The sequence below is a fragment of the Coturnix japonica genome, chromosome 2 (assembly GCF_001577835.2).
Source record: "Coturnix japonica isolate 7356 chromosome 2, Coturnix japonica 2.1, whole genome shotgun sequence".
Lineage (NCBI taxonomy): Eukaryota > Metazoa > Chordata > Aves > Galliformes > Phasianidae > Coturnix > Coturnix japonica.
In genome coordinates, this window is record NC_029517.1 from 49,648,016 (window position 1) to 49,667,163 (window position 19,148).

Sequence of the window (19,148 nt, forward strand, 5' to 3'; positions counted from 1 at the left end):
GCTCTTAGCTTCATAAAGCATAGTTCTGTGAAAATGTCACCTCAAAACTCAATAGCAATGAAATAGTCAAAAGCAGAGTATTTTAGGAAAAAAAAGAGAAGATAAAAGAAGTTGTTATTGTACTCTATTGTGATCTTTTTTATGCCATCTTGAATACCAGTATTTCTTCCTCCCAGACAGAATAGAAGGCTTTCTGGAAGGGCATCATGGCCACAGGTGTGGACTAGATTAATATAAGAACAGTTGTGCAACTTAAGTAATCTGTTTCTTTGTCATGCAAGAGTGGTATGAAGACTATGAACAGAAATTTGACTGTCCAGCTATTGAACCAGCAATTACAAGAGCAGGTGGGCACCATTTGAAGCTGATAGAAGGCAAATCGTGTAAAACCAAAGAATACGGTTGTTCATGCTCATAGTAGAATTCCTTGCCAAGGGTTGATGTGAGTGCGAAGAGTTTATGTGGGCTCAGAATGAAGCTAATGAAATCCTGCAAGAATGAAAAATCTGTTCAGAAATTTAAATAGAAATCACACCAGGAGATAACTATCTGGAGAGGCTGGTGACTATAAAACATCGGTAGGAAGGAACATATCTTCCCTTTTTTCCTGCTCTCTTGAAGGTATTTGTTACAGCTTGAACAGAACCTTAATCTAATCCAGTGCAGCTCTTTTAGGAGAAAATTAAAGAGGTTCTAACGTAAATATGTGGCTCATGTAATGTGGTAGCAATCTGAAAAAGTCGTTGATAATGTTTGCACTGAAATCACGAGATCGTCTTATCACTGCTTTTTTTATTACCAGCTAGCACGTCTCTTGTTAAATACAGAAACAGATGTGTATTATTCCAATTCCTAGTCTTTGCTCTTTGTTTTGTGGTCTTCAAGAGTGAAACTCTGCATTTGCGGAATTAGGTCTTTAGTTATGCCAGTAAATGATAGGAGCTAAAGCAACTTGCCTGGTATAGGTGTTTTAGCTTTGTACTGTACCTGGAAGATTAGATTCCATTCCATGTGAAATCAACACCTTAAAGATCAATGTTAAATATGTTTATTGATTTGAAGAAAAAGATGAAACAAAAGTGGATGAGTGAGTAGTTGGAATGTTTTTCACCTTCATTTCTCCTCCCCAGAAATTACACTTGTAGCTCCGCGCTACAGGTGTGCCACTATTCTCAGCTCACATCTCACAGCTGTTGCTCTTAAGTCCAGTTATCATCATCACTCAGTATAAAACTTATCTTTTCTTGTTAGAGTAGGTTTTGTTTTAAAGCAGAAAGCAGCTAAACTGTTTCTGTTAGTGATGCTTGATGTGCTTTCTTTTGTGTTTCAGTGCTTTCTGTGCTTGATGTCTACATAACAGCTTCTTTGAGAAATGGGTTATTAGTACGCTTCTGCCTTGTGATGTGATTAAGTTATTGTTTTGCTTAGCAAATGATGATATTCTTGCCTTCCAAAGGGTGACAATTAAGATAGATCTCTTGTGGCATGCTGCTTTCCTGGATCTATCCAGTTTTCCCTAACGGATTAGACAGTATTTCTTTATTTAAGATGAACGTATAAGGGTGGGGTATTTTTTAATGATTTTAAGCTAATTGTCTTATGTTGAAAAAAAAAAACATTTATAAACTGTTGCCCTTCATAGGCACGAAATTCTGTGATTACATACTAAATTAAGTTTTAAAGAACCAGTGGTCTTTGTAACCGGTCATAAATCTGGAAAGTGTTATCTATTTAATATTTTCAATGGAGCTTAATCTGACTAGTGCTATCCTATTCCATAGTCCATTATCAAGATGTACCGTAACCAATTACTAGAAGCAGTCGTGAGCAGAAAAGGTCTGTGGCCCTCAAAATGCTCTATATTGAAGTAAATAGCTATGAAATTAGAACACAGAAGAATTAATTTCTAAATTGAAGGTGATTTGTTCATTTTTTCCCCGAAGAGCTTTAAATGTGACATTGAGTTGGCTGAATGAGAGGTATCCAGATTGGTTCCTTTCATGACTGACAAAGCAGTGCTCAGACAAACATGAAACCAGCCGACAGAACATCAGATAATGTTTGCTGTGCAGTCTGGATGCTTAATTTAGCTAGACAAGTGCATTCTGGTTTGGCTAATGATGCAGGCCCAAATTAAAAGAGAGAAAAGTGCCGTCATGGCCAAAGGCTTATCTTGCTGTCATATATAGAATCAAATTTAGGAATTATATCAAAGGCTCAAAAAAAAAAAAAAGAAAAAAAGCTCCTGGTAAAATTGAGTAGTACCTCTTCTATAGAGAAAAGCATTAAAAAAAAAATCCATTTAAACAAGCTTTATTTTATAATGATTATCAAAGGCTACAGGTAGATTATTATGCACTATAGTGACTACTTTCTCAGTAACTTTAAATAGTATTAGGTTATGTTACATTTCAGTTTTAAATTACATAATTTTTTCTCTGTATCTCTAAAGAAATTCCATGATCTGTGCAGATTGTCACCCATCCTCTTTAGACTTTCTAGTGCTCTACTTTATGCTGCTGCACATTTACTAGCAGTATGCATCCTATTTTAAAAATAAATTTTCAGAAAACATTTTAGTAACTCAGAGTTGAGCTACTAATTTTCCAGTTTCTTCTGTGTCCCTGATTTTAACTAGTAATTAATATACTTACTCTTGTCTCCTTTGTCCTGTAATTTTAAATGGCATGTGATGGATGATGAATCAATTAAAAGGAATCTTATTCTCATTCATAAACTGTTATTAATATTAATTTTTTTTTTTTCTGAAGTTTAGCCAGTGTGAATAAGGATGTTAGTATAGAATTTCAGTGGAAGATGGAGGTTTTGATGTTATCCAGAAGGTGCGAGGGGAGGTGATGCTGCCTTTACAATGGCCCTTTGGTAATCTCTCTTTGCTCGGATAAAATGCATGGTCAGTTATTGGGTATCACACCAAACTTAAACATTCTAAACCTGCTTTAAAGATGTGTGTTTTTTAGAAGGAGAATATTGCTTCTCTAGCTTGGGGGAAAATGTTGCTTATGAAAAAGTTTACCATGTAGCTTTGTTGCATTTTCAGGAAGTTATTTTGCAGCTTCATCCGGGAAATGTCCAGTAGTGATATTAAGTTCTTGCTTGCTGTAACTGAAGGGTGGATTTTGGAAAGTGCTGTTTCACACTTTGGTGTGGTCAGACCGATACTATAGGGGGATGGGAAAAGAAGACCTGTAGAATGTTGTAGAAATCCTCAGTGGTCAATATTCCGGTTTGCTGCAAAATAGTCCAGTACTACCCTCTAACCTGTGTAGTTATGGAAACCCAAGCAACTTGAGCTTGCTTTGTCTCTGTATATCACTTAACATGCATCATATCAAAACCATGTAAAGGCATGAGATTTGTTAGGCAGGAAGGATTCTGACTTAAGATAGCCGCTAATATAGTAGATACCTTGTTGTTGTTGTTAGAAGAAAGCATACAGCTTGAGAGTTGAATCCTTAGATTATGTACAAGAAAAATTCTTGGAAAAGTCTTTTCACCAGCATCAGTAACATTCCTGATCTTTTGCAATAATCCAGTTGCTTCTGGCTGTGAGATCATGGATCACCTGCCAGCTGTTTCTGAACCGATTATGCTACCTGCCTTGGGAATAATACCACAACTTACCATCTGGTGAGATCATGATAGTATCACTTGACCTCCACATGTGGTCTCCGTCAAACACTTCATTGAAAACTGGCAAGACATCAGGGCCTGAACATACTGTTCTGTGCAGCCCTGGATTTTGGCAGGATTGCAACATTTAGTAAGTAAACTTCATCTGGCTTGCAAGTCACAGACAAATAGAACAGGCTGATGTCATCATAGTAGTTAACTCTCGTTAAAGAAAAAGTTTGTGTTGAGTAATTATTAGCTTTGTCAGACAGATTATTTAGGGGAAGCTAATGGACAAGGCAAGGCTTCTGAAGAACTAACAGTAAGCAATGAAAAATGACCCTAACACAGTGCTTAATTTAGAAACTGGGTTTGTGTCACTGTTCAGATTTCACTTGTAACTCCACCTTTCTTATATCTTAAATTAGAAAGAAAAATAAAATAAAATAAAAAAATAAAGAAAATGTATATACTAGAAAAATTAACTACTTAAATACTTACTGTGTTAATCAGGAATAATTCAGTAGCTTGATGGCATTGTTTGCTAATCGGTTTCTAGCTAGAAATAGGAAAACAAATTAAAACATCCCAGGTAAGTATAATGTACTAAAATTGTTCACTGATACCTAAAGCCATTTTTCACTTGAGTTAATTCATCATTCAGAGAGGTGGGAATGCAAATCCAGTTCCTCTAACTGCATACCACTTCAGTTTTTCACCTCTTTAGAGGAAGAACAGTGGAAGTGTGGAAGTGCAAGTGTCACCTTAACTAGAATGTTATAGCTTAGCAGACCGTCCCTGCTATAGCTCATCCTTTCAGGAAAAAAAAAAAAAAAGAAAGAAAAAAAGAAAAAAAAAAAAACGACAAAGATGCAAATCAAATGACATTTCTCTGATTTTTAAGTACAAACAAACAGACCAACCAAACAGTCAGCATGTAATCCTGAATATGTGACAGAGGAAGATTATATATAAAATCTTTACACTCAGGCTCATCCCAAAGGCACTACTAGCTCAAGGAACTATGATTGATACCTATCAGATTCGTTCATACAGTTGCCAGAAGAAGTATAAAGCAGCAGTCCTACTTTGTATTTCAAATTCTTGTTACTACTCAATTGTTCTATTCAAATGCATTGCTCTAGCTGAAAGATAAGCACAAAAATGAAGAAAAAAATGAGTATATTTTTGCCCTTTTACTTAACTGTCTCTATCTAGAAAAGAAATCAGTCTTAGTACCAAGTCAGTTTGCAGTGGTTTTAAAATATGATTTTTAACCATCTGAGGGTTTGGGTTGCTTTTTTTGCTTTTTTCCCTAAATGAAGACATAAATGAGGAGGATTATATTGTATTCAGAGAAACAGAGGAAATTCAATTCTCTGCCAAAACAAACATCCGCAAACTTGTGTAGTCTACATGTTTCAATGCATGTGAAAATATTTGGTGCTGTAGAGTGACTTCCTTGAGTGGAAATAATATTCCAGCTAGTAATGAGATTTTGCAAAAGAAGGAAATCACAGCTATCTTAGTAATTTAACATCTCGGATTTGTTTATGGATAGTTTCCTGTTTGACACATTTAGCTTAACAAGTTAAAGTGTTTAAAGAAGATTAGAATGACATTAATTTTTAACTGCCCTTGACCATGACGTTTCACGAAGGGTGTGTTCAATAAAAACAGATGGAAAAATGAGCTTGCCCCTTCACCTCGCAGTGGTTTTCTTCTGTCAACTGATTTAGCTTTCTGTTGCCAGTCAACTGAGTATTCAAGGACATCCTTGAATTTTGTCATGTTCAGTTTATGAATAAAAATAAAGCACAAGAACATAGCAATTTCTGTAGAATTCAGTGATGCTTTTTATCTGTTACTAATGTTGAAATGTTTTTCTGGTCACTGTTAAATTACAAAATTAATGCATGAGTTATGTAATGCAAGAAATTAAATTTGAATTTAAATAGCATAAAACTGAGCAATATTATGCAATATTTTGTGGCATCTAATTAAAATAATAATGGTATTTTTGGAATAGAACTACAGTTTGTACCCTAGTTATAAGCCTGACTTCCCAATTTGACACAGCGACTGAACGCTTCTAGCAGGAAGCAGCTCAGAAACTGAGGCTGTGAGTATGACTGAGCCACAGACATTTCATGAGCCCAACTATCAGATGAGTTGGCTGGTGTTGGGTTGGGTCATAGCCTGAGATTTCCCCATGTAGGCATGTGCCATGTGAAACTGGTGTATCCAAAGTAAAGCAGTACACCGGGATTAGTCAATCCAAATGTCAAGTAATCAGTCTTTCTTAGCAGCATTCATTTCTTAACTTCCTACCACTTACTTTAAGTTCTTCCTTTACATTTATTATTATTCATTTTGTCATTGGGTTTGCGAGATCGAGAACTAGGAAATCAAGATGTACAGAATGTAAATGCCTGATCCACAGAACTCAGTTCCTAGTTTATGAAAGTGTAATCATTTCTGTGCTTTTTCTAATCAAAATGACTTTTTTTTTTTTTTGAAGAATATGCTCTTTAATTCTGTTTCCATGTGCCAGGTTGTGAGTATCTGTGTGTGTGTTGCTTTTACAATATGTTGTTGCATTGCATGGTATCCTAGCAGGCATTTTAAATATCCCACCACTCACATGCAATCTGCAACATAAAGACATGTTTTTGGGAAACATCAGACTGTCGCTTTTGAATGCCATTTGTAACATAGTCAGAGATTAGAAATTCAGTCAGTTGAAATGGAGTACTGCCCAATAAGGAAATAAGGTTCAGCTAAATTGAATATAGTGTAGCTGGCAGTGGTTGGCCTCATGAGTTGTTCATAAGTTCCATGTCAACTGACCTCTGTTTCAGTTTTTGCTTATTATCAGTGAAAAGCCTAATAATGTATGATCTTCTAGGTCTTTTCCAACCTTGATAATTCTGTGATTCTGCAATTCTGTGATTCCCTCTCATTAGAAATCAGTACATTGAAATAACTGTTTTTTATGTCAAAGATCAAACACTTCTATAACTTTATTTCCACAATTCTGAGATAATGTGCTATCTGTGCTGAACTATCTCTGAAGATAGTACAATAATTTGACCATCATATTGTGGAGATGAGAACACCTGCAATGTAGAGAAATGCATCACATTCTGTGCAATGTGTCCAGGGGACGTTAGACATATGAGCAAATGATGTTTAAGACAAATTAATGTTCGGCTGGGACTTCTTATAGTTTCTGGTGCTAGGCGAGTAGAGGAATCTGCTGCCCAGTGAAAGCACTGAATCAGCTGGATAGAGTAGCTTTTATATCATAAAGTGTAGTGGGCAGATTTATGTCTCTGTTCTGCAGCTGAAAGATTTATCTCTCTGATTTTCCTGGAGTGGTTCCTCTTGGATCAAAATATTTTTTTCTCAACTGCTTTAAATTATGTACAAAATCATACCAAAAAAATATATTTAAAAACTCTCAAGCCATAAATCTTACTAGCATACCAACCTACCACTTGTCTTCTATTCAATGCTGAAAAAGCATCAGTGCAACTACAATTATATCTAGAAAGTGATAAGTAAAAATTGTCTTTTTATTTCCAGGTCGTACTGTTAAATTAGTCTTGTCTCAAAACATTGTACAGCACTTTGTGAGGAGAAAAGGGGCTGGGATAGTCCCATACGTAGTTGGATGTGATAATGTCATTTGTTAAAAGCTAATAGAATTTTCTGTGATACTTAAGCACTTTTGCAGTTGAGTAGGCACTCTGACCCACACGGTATCATCACCAACAGGTGTGTCAAAATCTGACTTGCTTAAATCAGTGTGTGTGTCATGTCCATGCTGGATGACAGGAATCAATTTGTAGTTAAGACATTCCTGCTATTGAATCCGTGTGTGTGCTTCCAGTCCTCCTTATTTGCTTCTAAAATAATTTCAACAGATAATCACTCGCTGTTTCCCTGAACAACGTTTCATATACAAATGAGACAGAAGTCACAGCAATACAGACATTCTGTAAAGCAGTGGAAGGTCCTGAACTGTGATGTTGCAAGAGAGTATGTGAGCTTACTTCACACGTTTTGTATAATTTGCTGTAAAACATTTGAATATGCTGAGCTATGATGGGACATCTTTCACATTCAGTCCATAGTTCAGATACAGCTCTTCGGCTGATAAAATGCACGTATCATCTGTTTCTAGGGTGTTTAAGCAAAAATTAAATTGTTTAATGGTGATTTTGATAAAAATCAAACCCTGGAAAACTGGTTTTCAAGTTTCCATTTTTCCTGGTCTGTCAAACTGACAGCAGTGAGAGTGAAAGGAAAAATCTGTTGCTGTAAGACAAATGTTTCTTGTTTTCATGAAAGTACTAGAAAGAGTAGTTTGGGTTTAGAAATGCAAAATATGCACTTTTTTTAATGCTACAGTTATGTGTTGACTGGGTCCGCGGTGGAGGTTTCTTCTAAGGCACATTTAGAACAGTTTGTATCTGTCTATGATTCCTTGAGTCTTTCTCCAGTGGGTGTAGACACAGACTATGGTAAGAGATACCCATAGTTTGTTCAGTGGAAACCTTGTTTATCCAAAAGTAATTCAAGAAGGTGTGGTTTGTTTTTTTTTTAATGTGCAAGTCCAAGGGAGACTTTCCATTATACCTTTTGGTTTGATCCCTTCTTGTGTCCTTACTTGTGCTTCTGAGCTGAGATCACTCAGCTTTTTTCCAGGTTCTGTCTCAATCCTTGTGTATGTGTCTGCTCTCACCTGTTTGCTCCAAACATAACTCCTGGTGGAAGGAGGGCAATGTGTCTTTATCTTCTTGTCTCTTTGTCTCAACACAGTAATTGTTGAAGATCATAAGGTCTTCCACACCTATTCAATAAATGAACAGAATGCGTTGTTTGAAAGGCATTAGTACACAGAAAGCTACAAAGGTGGCCTTCAGCATCCAATTTAGAAGTTTTGTGATATTTTCACCTCAAATCCACAAAACGCTGCTGGGTTTCTAGCACTAGACTAAGCATTTTTACCTGCTAGCATCACCAGTTTGATATAAATTCCTACTTGCTTCATAATTTAATTGGCAAGATAAAACTCTAATAATTGGAATATTGCTGTATTTTGTTATTTAAGGATGCACTGCAGGCAGCTCTCAAAGCTGAATTAAGCCCAGGCCCTTGTTCTCTAACTTCTGTGTCAAGTGCTTGTGGGATGCCTTTAACAGGCCAGAGATAGATACGTGTGACTCTCCAAAAGTGCTGTTGCAGCCTTTAGTTTGTCTTTGGGAACAGCACAGTGAGATTTCTTTTCTGGTCAATGTAGTGATTGAGAAGACAGATACATAGCCAGTGTCAGCAGGTGACTTGCAGAGCTGGGAGATGCTGGAGGATAGAGAAGCACAATACACAATACATCGAGGTGGTTTCTGGCTTGCAGAAGGAAGTTGTTTGGGGAGCATTGAGGCTGCAGTATGTTTTGGCTCAGTTTGATTTGTGAATAAAAGGAACGTGGTATTTGCCAGATGACTTAGCAGTTACACAGATAAACATTACTATTAGAAGCTTACTAGTGAGGAGGTGATAAACAAAAGCAATTGCTGACCTATAAGTTGAGACAGGCAAGGCAAAGGAGCAGAACGCCTAATGGAAGTTTATCTGAACACCTCCTTGTCTATAAATACTCACTCAGTGAATTTTTGATGATTGTGGCTTTTGTTTCCTTCAATCTCTATTAATATTTTTCATGACATTTTATTTGGTGCAGTGTAACCCAGACTAAATACTGAACTCTTATGCATTTAAAAATAATAATAATTAAAATATATATATAAATATATACATTTACTGGTATACTCTCCAGAGCCCTGTTAGGTGACTGTCAGATGCTACTGATTGAAATTTACTACCATCCTACTTGTAGGGTACCCTTCCTCCTTTCCATGGGCTCATGGCCTCCTCCTTGTTTTGTTCGAAGTGTTTCTTCAGCCCTCCAATTTTAATAAAGGTGTTGAACTTTGAGCGATAGAAGCCATATTCAGCATATTTCTCAAGTATTTTGTCTGCAGTATCAGGAGTATTATTGAAACAGCATGTAAGCCATATAAATTTAATCAATTGTTATTATTTTTTTCCATTATATTTGCTGCCATCAGTTTGGAAACATGTTTCACTGTTTGTCAGATTTAGGTCCTTTTGACCCACTTCATTCATCTCTTGTTCAGTTGACAGTATTAGAGTCAGAGAACGCTTACGTGACTTTTAAATACGTGTTGCATGAATTGAAGATCACCTAAAAATATCATCTAGTTCCTTAAAAAATGATAGATAGCTGAAGGTGCTAAGGATCAGAAATACTCTGTTACACTCAGAGAGGGGCTCCTGTAACAAAATTTGGATAGGAAATTCAGATAATGTTGTAAGACTTGATTTATTAATAAAAGAAGCAGCCAGCCATAACAAATTATTTTCAAGTTCTATTGTTTTGGTATATACAATTGCAAGAAGGAAACAGAATGTTCTTTGTGTTTTTTTAGTACTGATGTTTAGCCTCATATGTTTACTAGGGTTAGATTTTAAAAACTACTATAAAAACTTTTTACCTGTTCTTGAACTAGACACTTTTACATACGTTGCAGTCTGTCTAGCTTTCAGCACTGTTACACAGAATCACAGAATGACCCGGGTTGGAAGGGACCTCAAGGATCATGTGGTTCCAACCCCCCTGCCTAGCAAGGCCACCAAACATACACCTTTGCTAGATCAGGTTGCCCAGGGTCCCATCCAACCTGCTCTTGAACACCTCCATGTACAGGGCATCCACAACCTCCCTGGGCGTATGGTGTTAGTGAAGTATGCTGTGCTTAGCTGACTATATGATAATAGTTTCTGTGTGCGTGTATTTGACCAAACTTTTGTTACTGCTGTTGTGTACTATCCTTTAGATTTTATTTTTTCCAATCAGTAGCAGTTTATTTACCCATACATCTGTCTAATGTTCCTTAGAAGGTTCCTTTAAATAAGCACACATATAGCTGAGAGAAGTTGGCTTCACTCAAGAGTTCTTTCTTCTTTGTAACAGCATAATGTGTCTTTTTAAGAATTCGGTTATAGCAGACTAACATCCTGCACTTACCTGGTACTCAGTGAGTGATCTCTATCATTTCAATCAGAAAAACACTTTTCTTTTTGCCTTGATTCTCAAGATTTCCTAGGCTTAACATTTAAATCACCAACCATCCATTTTTATCCTCAAGTAAAGTGACCTTTCTGCTTGGAAGGACATAAGTGAATCCCGAAGGTAAAAGATGCTATTAAATAGATGTGAAAGTCATAGCCTGTACTTGCCAAGTATTGGAGAAATTCTGATTCTGCCTGTTTCTCAGGTGATTCTTTGTAGCTACTGAATTTTGGACAATAATGTCAGATTTTAATGTTCAATCTCTTTGAGGATTCTCTTTTTTTGTAAAGTACCACCCTAAAGAATCAATGTATTTGCTCAAATGTATTTGCTTGTTTTAAAAGGCAGAGCAGAGAACTGTGTTGCTGTTTTTTCTAGGTGCCTTTTTGCCAATTGCCCAAAAGAAGCATGAAGAATGCAGAATTAGGTAGCTGTCCTCCATGTAATTTCTAATCTGAAAAACCAGAGCCTGATGAGTCTGTTTTCACTGAACAAAGCTTCCCATCTTTATTCAGCTGCATATAGGGCATTTTGGTACTGTGAACATTTTCTTTAACAAATACTAAATCCAACTTTAGTCATTTATAGTCAGTTTCTTTTATCTAGCTTGGCCTTTCTGGCTTTAGTCATGTGCTGTGCCCAGTGGATATTTAATATAAAATACAGAAATGGCCTATGTTAGTGGGTCCCAAAACCAGGACACCTTTCCTTCCCCACCCTCTGTCTCTGCTGGAGCCTGCAGCCAATCCTGGTTAATGCACTGTAATGGCAGTACAGTTGTTTGCAAGTTTCTCCAGGTGGAGGGCATCTGTATGTGCTGTGGCACAGTGGTTAGGGCATTGTCCTTCAGGGTGGTTATTGAGTTTCCTTATTTTATAAACCTCGCCCTACTAGTGGACTTGTGAATAGGAAGGCTAAGAGAGAGAGGCTCTGTTCTTTGCAAAATTTGTTTATCCTTGGAGTTCCCATTCAGCCTAGGAAGGGACACATACAAATGAATGCTTTTCCTCTGATCTCTGATAATAGCTTTGAGCAGTGTGAAGCTACTATTCATTAAATGAAATCGCCCACAACAAAAGTATTTTAAGAGTTCACTAGTCATTTGGATTAAAGGAAGGATTATTATTATTATTTAGGCCTTTGTTAATATTAGAAAACTGCCAGGCAGTTCTTTATAATAGGTATCTTCAGCTATGTAGATTATCAAGATGGACAGAGCAGTGAAGCAGTACGAGAGAACACTGTGGAATGCTAATATCATGCTGTGTGTGGGCAGCTTGCATTGCCCTCTGCCTCAGCTGTGCCAGATTCTGTCTGGTGTTGATGGTACTTCTCAAATCTGAAAATTCAACAGATTTTCATTTTTTTTTTTTGTTTGTTTTGTTTTGTTTTGAATTATTCTCCCGGTGGAAAAAAACAGAGCTGTGTTCCGGTGATCAGCAGAAAATATTATGCAATGCAATGAAACCAAAGACACTTTTAATTAAATTTTTCGTATTTGAAAAAGCAGTGTAAACAGTAAAGAAGTTTTAGTTGGTCAACCAACATGTTGCAGTTTTTGGAAGCAGAGGTGTTAGAGATCTTTGGAACTATGTCGAAGAAGTCTAGTAAACATAGATCAGTTACAGTATCATCTCTTACAATTACACAAACAGACTTCAAATTTGACTCTCTTCTCACAAGTCCTGAAGCATCGTTTTGAGAGGAAACTGAAGGAAACGAGAGCGTATATATTCCCTGCATATACAGATTGCAGTATTTAACCATAATTCAAGATCTGAAGAAATCAGTGTTAAAAACAAGAGCATACTATGAGTTAAGCTGTTACACATAGTGTCATACTATGCATTGCTCTCCAGTCTCCTACCAAAAATATCTAATGAAGTAGACTGGTAGTTCTGTTGTGACGTTCTTTGCACTTCTTGCCCCTGTCCTTCCCTGAGTGCATTGCTGTGCCTCGTTTTCTGTCTTAACAATATCCTGTTGGCACTGTAAATACTTATTTTAAGTATTTTGATGGTGCCATGTGCTAAATAAATTAGGTCATATGACAATCACTTTTTATGCTATTGATAACTTAAAAAAAAAAACAAACCACCAACACATCCTTCACTTTGCATATTTTTCAATTTTACTAGATTTCACAAGGAGCATCTCTTAACGATCTACAGAAAAAGAAGAGGCGTGCACCTCTTCCACCAACTCAGTCTGCTCCACCTACTCCTGCCATGCCAAATAGGAGAGAAGAGATGGAAGACAAGAGGAAGAGCACAATGGGTGAGAGACATTCTTTTCTCCTGGGTAATTCCATGCATGTGCTTTCAGCATTTAGTGTTCAGAGTTTTCTTAATTCTGTTATGCTGTGAGTTGGGAAATTTTTATAACCCGGGGGGAAAAAAATGCTTTTGCTCTACAGAATGAAAGTCTGGAAATAAGTGTTTGTGTATTGCCTGTTGTTTTGATGGCGCCATTCAGAAGACTATGGAGTACTCTCCCTACTATGGAGTAGTAAAAGTAGATAATCCTGTGGACAATATGAATGTTTGGTACAAGTTAGATATTCCAAAGCACTTGTCCTGAGCCTTTTCCATGCCTCTGAGGTCATGGTTGTTTTGCTAGTAAAAGGGAGATCAGGAAATAGGCCAGGCAGTTCTGAATCCATCTGAAGCCATGGGATTCTGCTAGAACTTAGGAACAATCAAGCTTGTTTAAATTCTCCTAAACATTCCTAAAACCAAAAGACATTTTCTTTTGCTGTAGTCCTCCAAAACTTTGATATCAACTCACCGTGTTCAATGAAGTTTTTATTTTGAATGTGTTCCTTGATATTATTTTAAATTAACTTATCCTTAGTCTATAGCTAGAAGAAAAGAACTGGTACTCTTATAGGAATTCCATACATAGCTGGAGACAGTAAAGGAACTGTGGTCTTCAGCTGTATGTGACACATGTACTGTCATACAGGAAGACTGAAGAATGCTCTCCCAGACCTCTGCTGTTCTCTGACTGCAAGCTCATTCAGGTCGGTGGGAGCTTTGCCCAAGCAAGGACCCCAAGATTATGCTTTTAGCAAACAAAGTGATTTTATGATGGGTAAAGATATGAGATAATAACCCCACATACTGGAACTCGTTTTTCAGTACGTTAAGAGAATCATTCTGTAAGTGCTGTAATGCACTCAGTGCACTTCAGTTCATGCCTTTGACCTCATGTTCCATAAAGTGCCTAAGACATACAGATATGACATCCTGTCATACATAATTGCTTACATTACAAGTGCCTCACAGTTTAGAAAGAAACCTCTTGGCTTTGTTCCAACATTTATTTTCAGTAAATGCTTCACATTTAATGCCTCAGCATTTATGCAGCAGCAGGAGTCCATTATCTTATGACATGCTCGACTCCATTGACATCTCTTATTTAAGCCTCACAAGGGGAACGTTATATCTGTGCTATATAATACAGGAGTTTTCAGTAAATAGGCTTACTTCTAACTATTGCTGATGTCACAGCCTGACACTTCTCATGTCTTGCTCTATTGCAAGTTGATGATTGATAATGCTTAGTGCTTTAACTTTTTTTAACTGTTAATTTTATTTTGTATCAGTGTTCAGAGCGTTGAAATAAAGCAGAGCAGAGCCACTTCTAGTTGTTCAGTGCTGTGAACGTAAGTGCTTGCTGGCCAGACTGTTGATGTAGGGTTCTTTAGTATGGTTTACTTTAGCGGAGCCTTATTAATTTACACTAACAAAGAGCTCATCCCACAGTAGCTCAATCCTCAGTGCTTCTCATTTTCTACTACTTTCTTGAATGAATACATTCATTAACAAGAAGAAATGTTACAGCAAAGGAAGATTGGTAAAACAGCTTCTCTTTTAGGCCCTTGGAAGAAAACGATGAGAAAGCACAGATGGCTCTGAAAGCAGGAAAGAAAAGCTGTGAAAAAAGCAAGACAGTAGTGAGGGGGAAATGTGCTGTGAGAAATAGGCAGCCCCATGATGAAAAAGGATTAAAGATACCTGTGCATCTCCCAGCTTAGCCTCATGAATCCAAGCAAAGGGTTTTATTTAAAATATTCTCAAACAGGCAGGTGGGGTGCACTTCAGTATTCAATATTAAGCCACTTGTTCTGATCCCAAAGCCTTGTGCTGTTTTCACAAAGCAGTTAAAAAGAGTGCGTATTGGCAGCATTTAATTGTGTTATGAGTCTCTACAAACTGGTGACTCCTAACTAGTAATCATAATGGCTTAATCTTTTTTCCTCACTCTTGGTGCTACTCCATTTCTCGGCAGCACCTGAGCATGAGTGCAGTAGCAGTGAGAATGGAGCAGGCAAGAGGTCCATCTCCACCAGTATCCATTTTCATCAGTGACCATTTTCATTGCAGATGCCTAGGGCAGTGCATGAGAGAAGGGCAACCAGACAGTTGTGTTTCTTCAGCTTGCTTTCAGCATCTGAGGACATTTTGAATTGCAATAGGCCTATGCACTACAAACCAGCAGCAGCTTTTCAGCACCACGGTGCAGTGCAGTGATGCATGTCTGTCTAGTTGTTACATGTAGTATTGAAATAGGCTCTCAGTCAAAGTTATGCGTGTTTCCTGTGATAGCTTAACACTTTCGTTAAGAATGACTTTATCAGCTGCTTCCCCACAGTGACAAAATGATACAAAAACTACCTAGAAAGAAAAGAACCTGTCAGGATACCTACTTAAAAAGTACTGATTTGATGCATTTTCCTTTTTCTCTTACAGAGTGAGAAAAGTAGTCACATAGAGTACCCTAGAAGTCAATAAATTCATTCACTTTCTTTTTTTTTCCCCAGTTATTTTTCTCTGCCTTGTATTTGGCAAAGCACCGATAAAGATATCAACTGTGATGTACACTTATGTTTTGGGCCTGGTTCTGCTCTCGCTGATGTGGGAGTCCAGGCATTTCCTTCTCCGTTAATTACCTAGGGTTAAATAAGAGCAGTATTATATCCAGAGAGACTCTGGTTATGAGTAAAGGAAGATCAGCACATGTTATAAAAACAGTTAGCACAGCAATTATTGTCTTGATGCTGAAGTAACTAGTGAATTGATCCCCTGTAGGTGATGGACGGCAGGTGCCACAAAAGCCTCCTAGGGGCCCCACTCGCGACCCACCCCAGTTAGTGATCCCCCCACCCCCACCTTACCCTCCTCCTGAAAGAGACAGTGTGGATCCAGCAATCTCTTACAGAGAAGCAGATGTTACAGCACCAACAAAACTGGTACCTAAACGTATGTTTCAAAATATATGTATTTACATTTCATCTCTGTTGATGATTACTCTCAGGGGTAGTTTTTTCCAGACTTTCCTCTCTGTACGTGTGTCTGCTTTTTCCCTTTTTTCCAGCCTGTTGTCTTTTGAAATGTCCAATGCAGTGTAACTAATTAATGCAAAGTAAATTAAGCACTTGTTTGCAGGCAGGTTTGCTAGAGATCCCTGGCCATTAAAAACATTTAAAAACAACCATCAGAATACGTGAATTTGCCCAACTGGAAGCAAAAATTCATTGCCTTGTGTTAATTCTCCCTCTTTGATTTTCTGTGCTAACACTTTTTCTCTCTGCAGAGACAAATTCCTTTGGGAGTCAGTAGGTCTGTGAGTCTAGGTTGAAAACTGCAGGGTGTCTCCCTTCAGGAAAATTAAGCGATTTACACAAGCTGTATATTGTTAAAGGCCTTCCTGTCCTAATGGATACCTCTTCCTTAACATCTCTGGATACTCCTTTGTGTGCTCTTCCTCTCGAGGTATAACCGTTATCAGACAAAAATAATAAGATAGTTTCCACATCCTTGGGTATTTGTGAAAAGCATGTTTTCATTACTTTTTCATGCTTCTCCATTGACTGTCTTTAATTCTTTGTATACGATCCAAGTCTTTGATCATATTGTATATTCCCTGTGGGCTTGACCTGCACACCCGTGGAGATCCTGTAAAGGCAGCAAAGCTCTGGCATATTATGGCATCACATGGACATGTCTTTGAAGGTTAGGTCTGTCTCCAAACCATGGGGTAGAGAAGTGCCTCCATTAGCTGCTAATTTGACAAAGATTTTTTTTCCAGGGTGTTTTCTTTCTGAAATTATTCTACAGGTAGCAGTTATCCTGACACTTTAATGTTGGTGTTTTGTTGTTCAGTACCAACTGATCCATGGCATTGCATTGCTATTCTGTTATTTCCATAGACGTAGTGATTGTTGAGTTTTGTTGTGAGAAGAGAAGAAAACTGAGGCAATCCATACTAACAGAAAACCTGACCTTTATTGAGGATTAACCCTAATTCATTTAGTTACCAATGTGTGCACAGAAATCATATCATACCTGAAGTCCTTTTTTGCTGGATACCATCAGCTTGCCTACAATATTCTCTTTATTAAAAATCTGTTGTGGCTTTCTTTACATTAATATTTCTGCTTCATTTGAGTTTCTACCACTCCAATATTTTGCGATGCTTTCCTGATCTACCTTGGTGATCAAATACACTTTAATCAATGCAGCTCTGATATTATCAGCTTGATCATTTGCTCTTAAACAAACACAATATCCTAGCCAAAATGATTTGATTAAGTTCGTGTATGGAAGCATAATGTGAGCTTTTATTATGCTCGGTTTATTGAGAGCAAAGCAATAGTGTTCAATGGATATTTATTTTAGACATAAAGCATCATTGTTGGAGAGGGACAAGTTTGGCTTTACACTTAGGCATGTCTCTACCTGGTTAGTTTACGCATATAGATTTACAGGAGAGAAACGTGTGTAGATGTACACAGAGAGTAAGCAGCACGCATGACATATGCTAATTACATTGCCTAATTCAATTCCAAAAGGTGCTTAGATACCGTAGTGACTGAGTGGTGAAGAACAGAGTTTTGCAATGATGGTTTTTATTGCCTGAGAATGCCTCAAGCATTGTAAATAGGACTTTGGCGGTAGATTCAAAGAAGAACAAAGTTTTCAATCTTCCTGACTGTAACCTCAGTAAATGTGTTTTCTCATAGAACAAGGTGGGAAGGAGGATAAGCTACTGATGCCAGATATTGATGAAAGGCATATTTGTTCTGAAAAGACTCTCAAAACAGCTTTCTTTGATGATGATTGTGGTCTCTTTTTGCTGAGTGGGTGACTGTCAGCAGCAATTTGACAAGATGTGATTCCCATTCAGAAATTATAATTATGTGATCGTGTGGAGTTTAAATTCTTGTTCCTTGTGATCTGCCATAGTTTGTGAGGCACCGTGCCCCACCCCTCGTTCCTTCCCAGCAGACGCACAGTTGTGCCATTGTGCTCTAAGAAACCCACGTTCAGGGATTTTCATTTCATAGGGGATGTTGGTAATCGCTCTTCATGGAGTTTTCCAAACTTAGGTAGAGTGTAAGTCATTCATGAATAGGGCTTTTGCTAAGATATTTGTACTTTTCTGGCCCTAGTGGTACAAGTCTCTCCCACAAACAAGACTGTAATTGTTCCAACTGGATTTTGGCTTTTAATCTTTTTATTCTCATTTCATAGGCTTTCCCGTTAATTTTGTTCTTGTTGACTCCTAGCTGCATGTTTTTTGCATGCTTAAAATGATATGTTTATGGGATCCTGTCTCCTTCTTTATCTTACTAATCAGATTTTTTCATGGCCTGTAACTGTACAATTAACTTTGCTTTGGTAGTACAGAAATGGCGATTGTCACCGCATGGCTTTGGTTATGTCATATGTCGTCTGAAAGTCTCAATAAACTGGGTAATACCAGGTGCATTTTAAGAATCTGAACAGAAAGGAGCCTTGTCCCCATATCTATTTATTTATATTTTCATTATATTATTGATATACTAATGGGTACTATAAGTCACTTGACAAAAACTGTGACTGTTTTACAATTTGGTCATGTTTCTTCAGTCACCTTGGATATATATGCAATCTTCCACAGTCAGTAGGGATAGTCTCTTAAGGGTTGGAATTCGTTAAACCAAAAACTGGTACATAAACTCAGAGAGAAAACTACATGTGGTTCTAGATTAATTGAGAACTGGAGATTACTGAGTATGTAATTTTGGTGGCTTATCATAGTGCAGTGACGCAGAAGGAGTCTTTCAAGTGGCCTAGTGTTTTCTTTCTTACAGATGATCTGGAAAATAGGAAAATAGGTGAGGATGATGTGGGAGATTTATACTACTATCATTCCTTGTACTTGTCCAGCCTGATCTGAGGAAAAAGAATGAATCCGAATCTCCAATACCTTGTGCCTTCTAGAGAACGTAAATTCAGGCCAAGTTAAGCAAAGTTTTAAACACATTGCCTATCAGTAGGTGTCACACTGTTGGGATTGAGTTAGC

The 19,148-nt window shown here is 37.4% G+C and overlaps 1 protein-coding gene across 6 annotated transcripts in view; it reads left to right on the top strand.

Annotated features, from left to right (window-relative positions):
• COBL (cordon-bleu WH2 repeat protein) overlaps positions 1 to 19,148 on the top strand; it is a 146,357-nt gene that overhangs the window by 83,411 nt on the left and 43,798 nt on the right. For 5 of the 6 annotated variants that reach the window (XM_032442450.1, XM_015854337.2, XM_015854330.1 and 2 more), the window contains 2 exons: positions 12,934 to 13,072; positions 15,889 to 16,059. In XM_032442450.1, coding sequence (XP_032298341.1) covers positions 12,934 to 13,072; positions 15,889 to 16,059 — 310 coding nt within the window. The remainder of the gene's footprint in view (positions 1 to 12,933; positions 13,073 to 15,888; positions 16,060 to 19,148) is intronic. The other variant, XM_015854336.1, reaches the window with a different exon arrangement.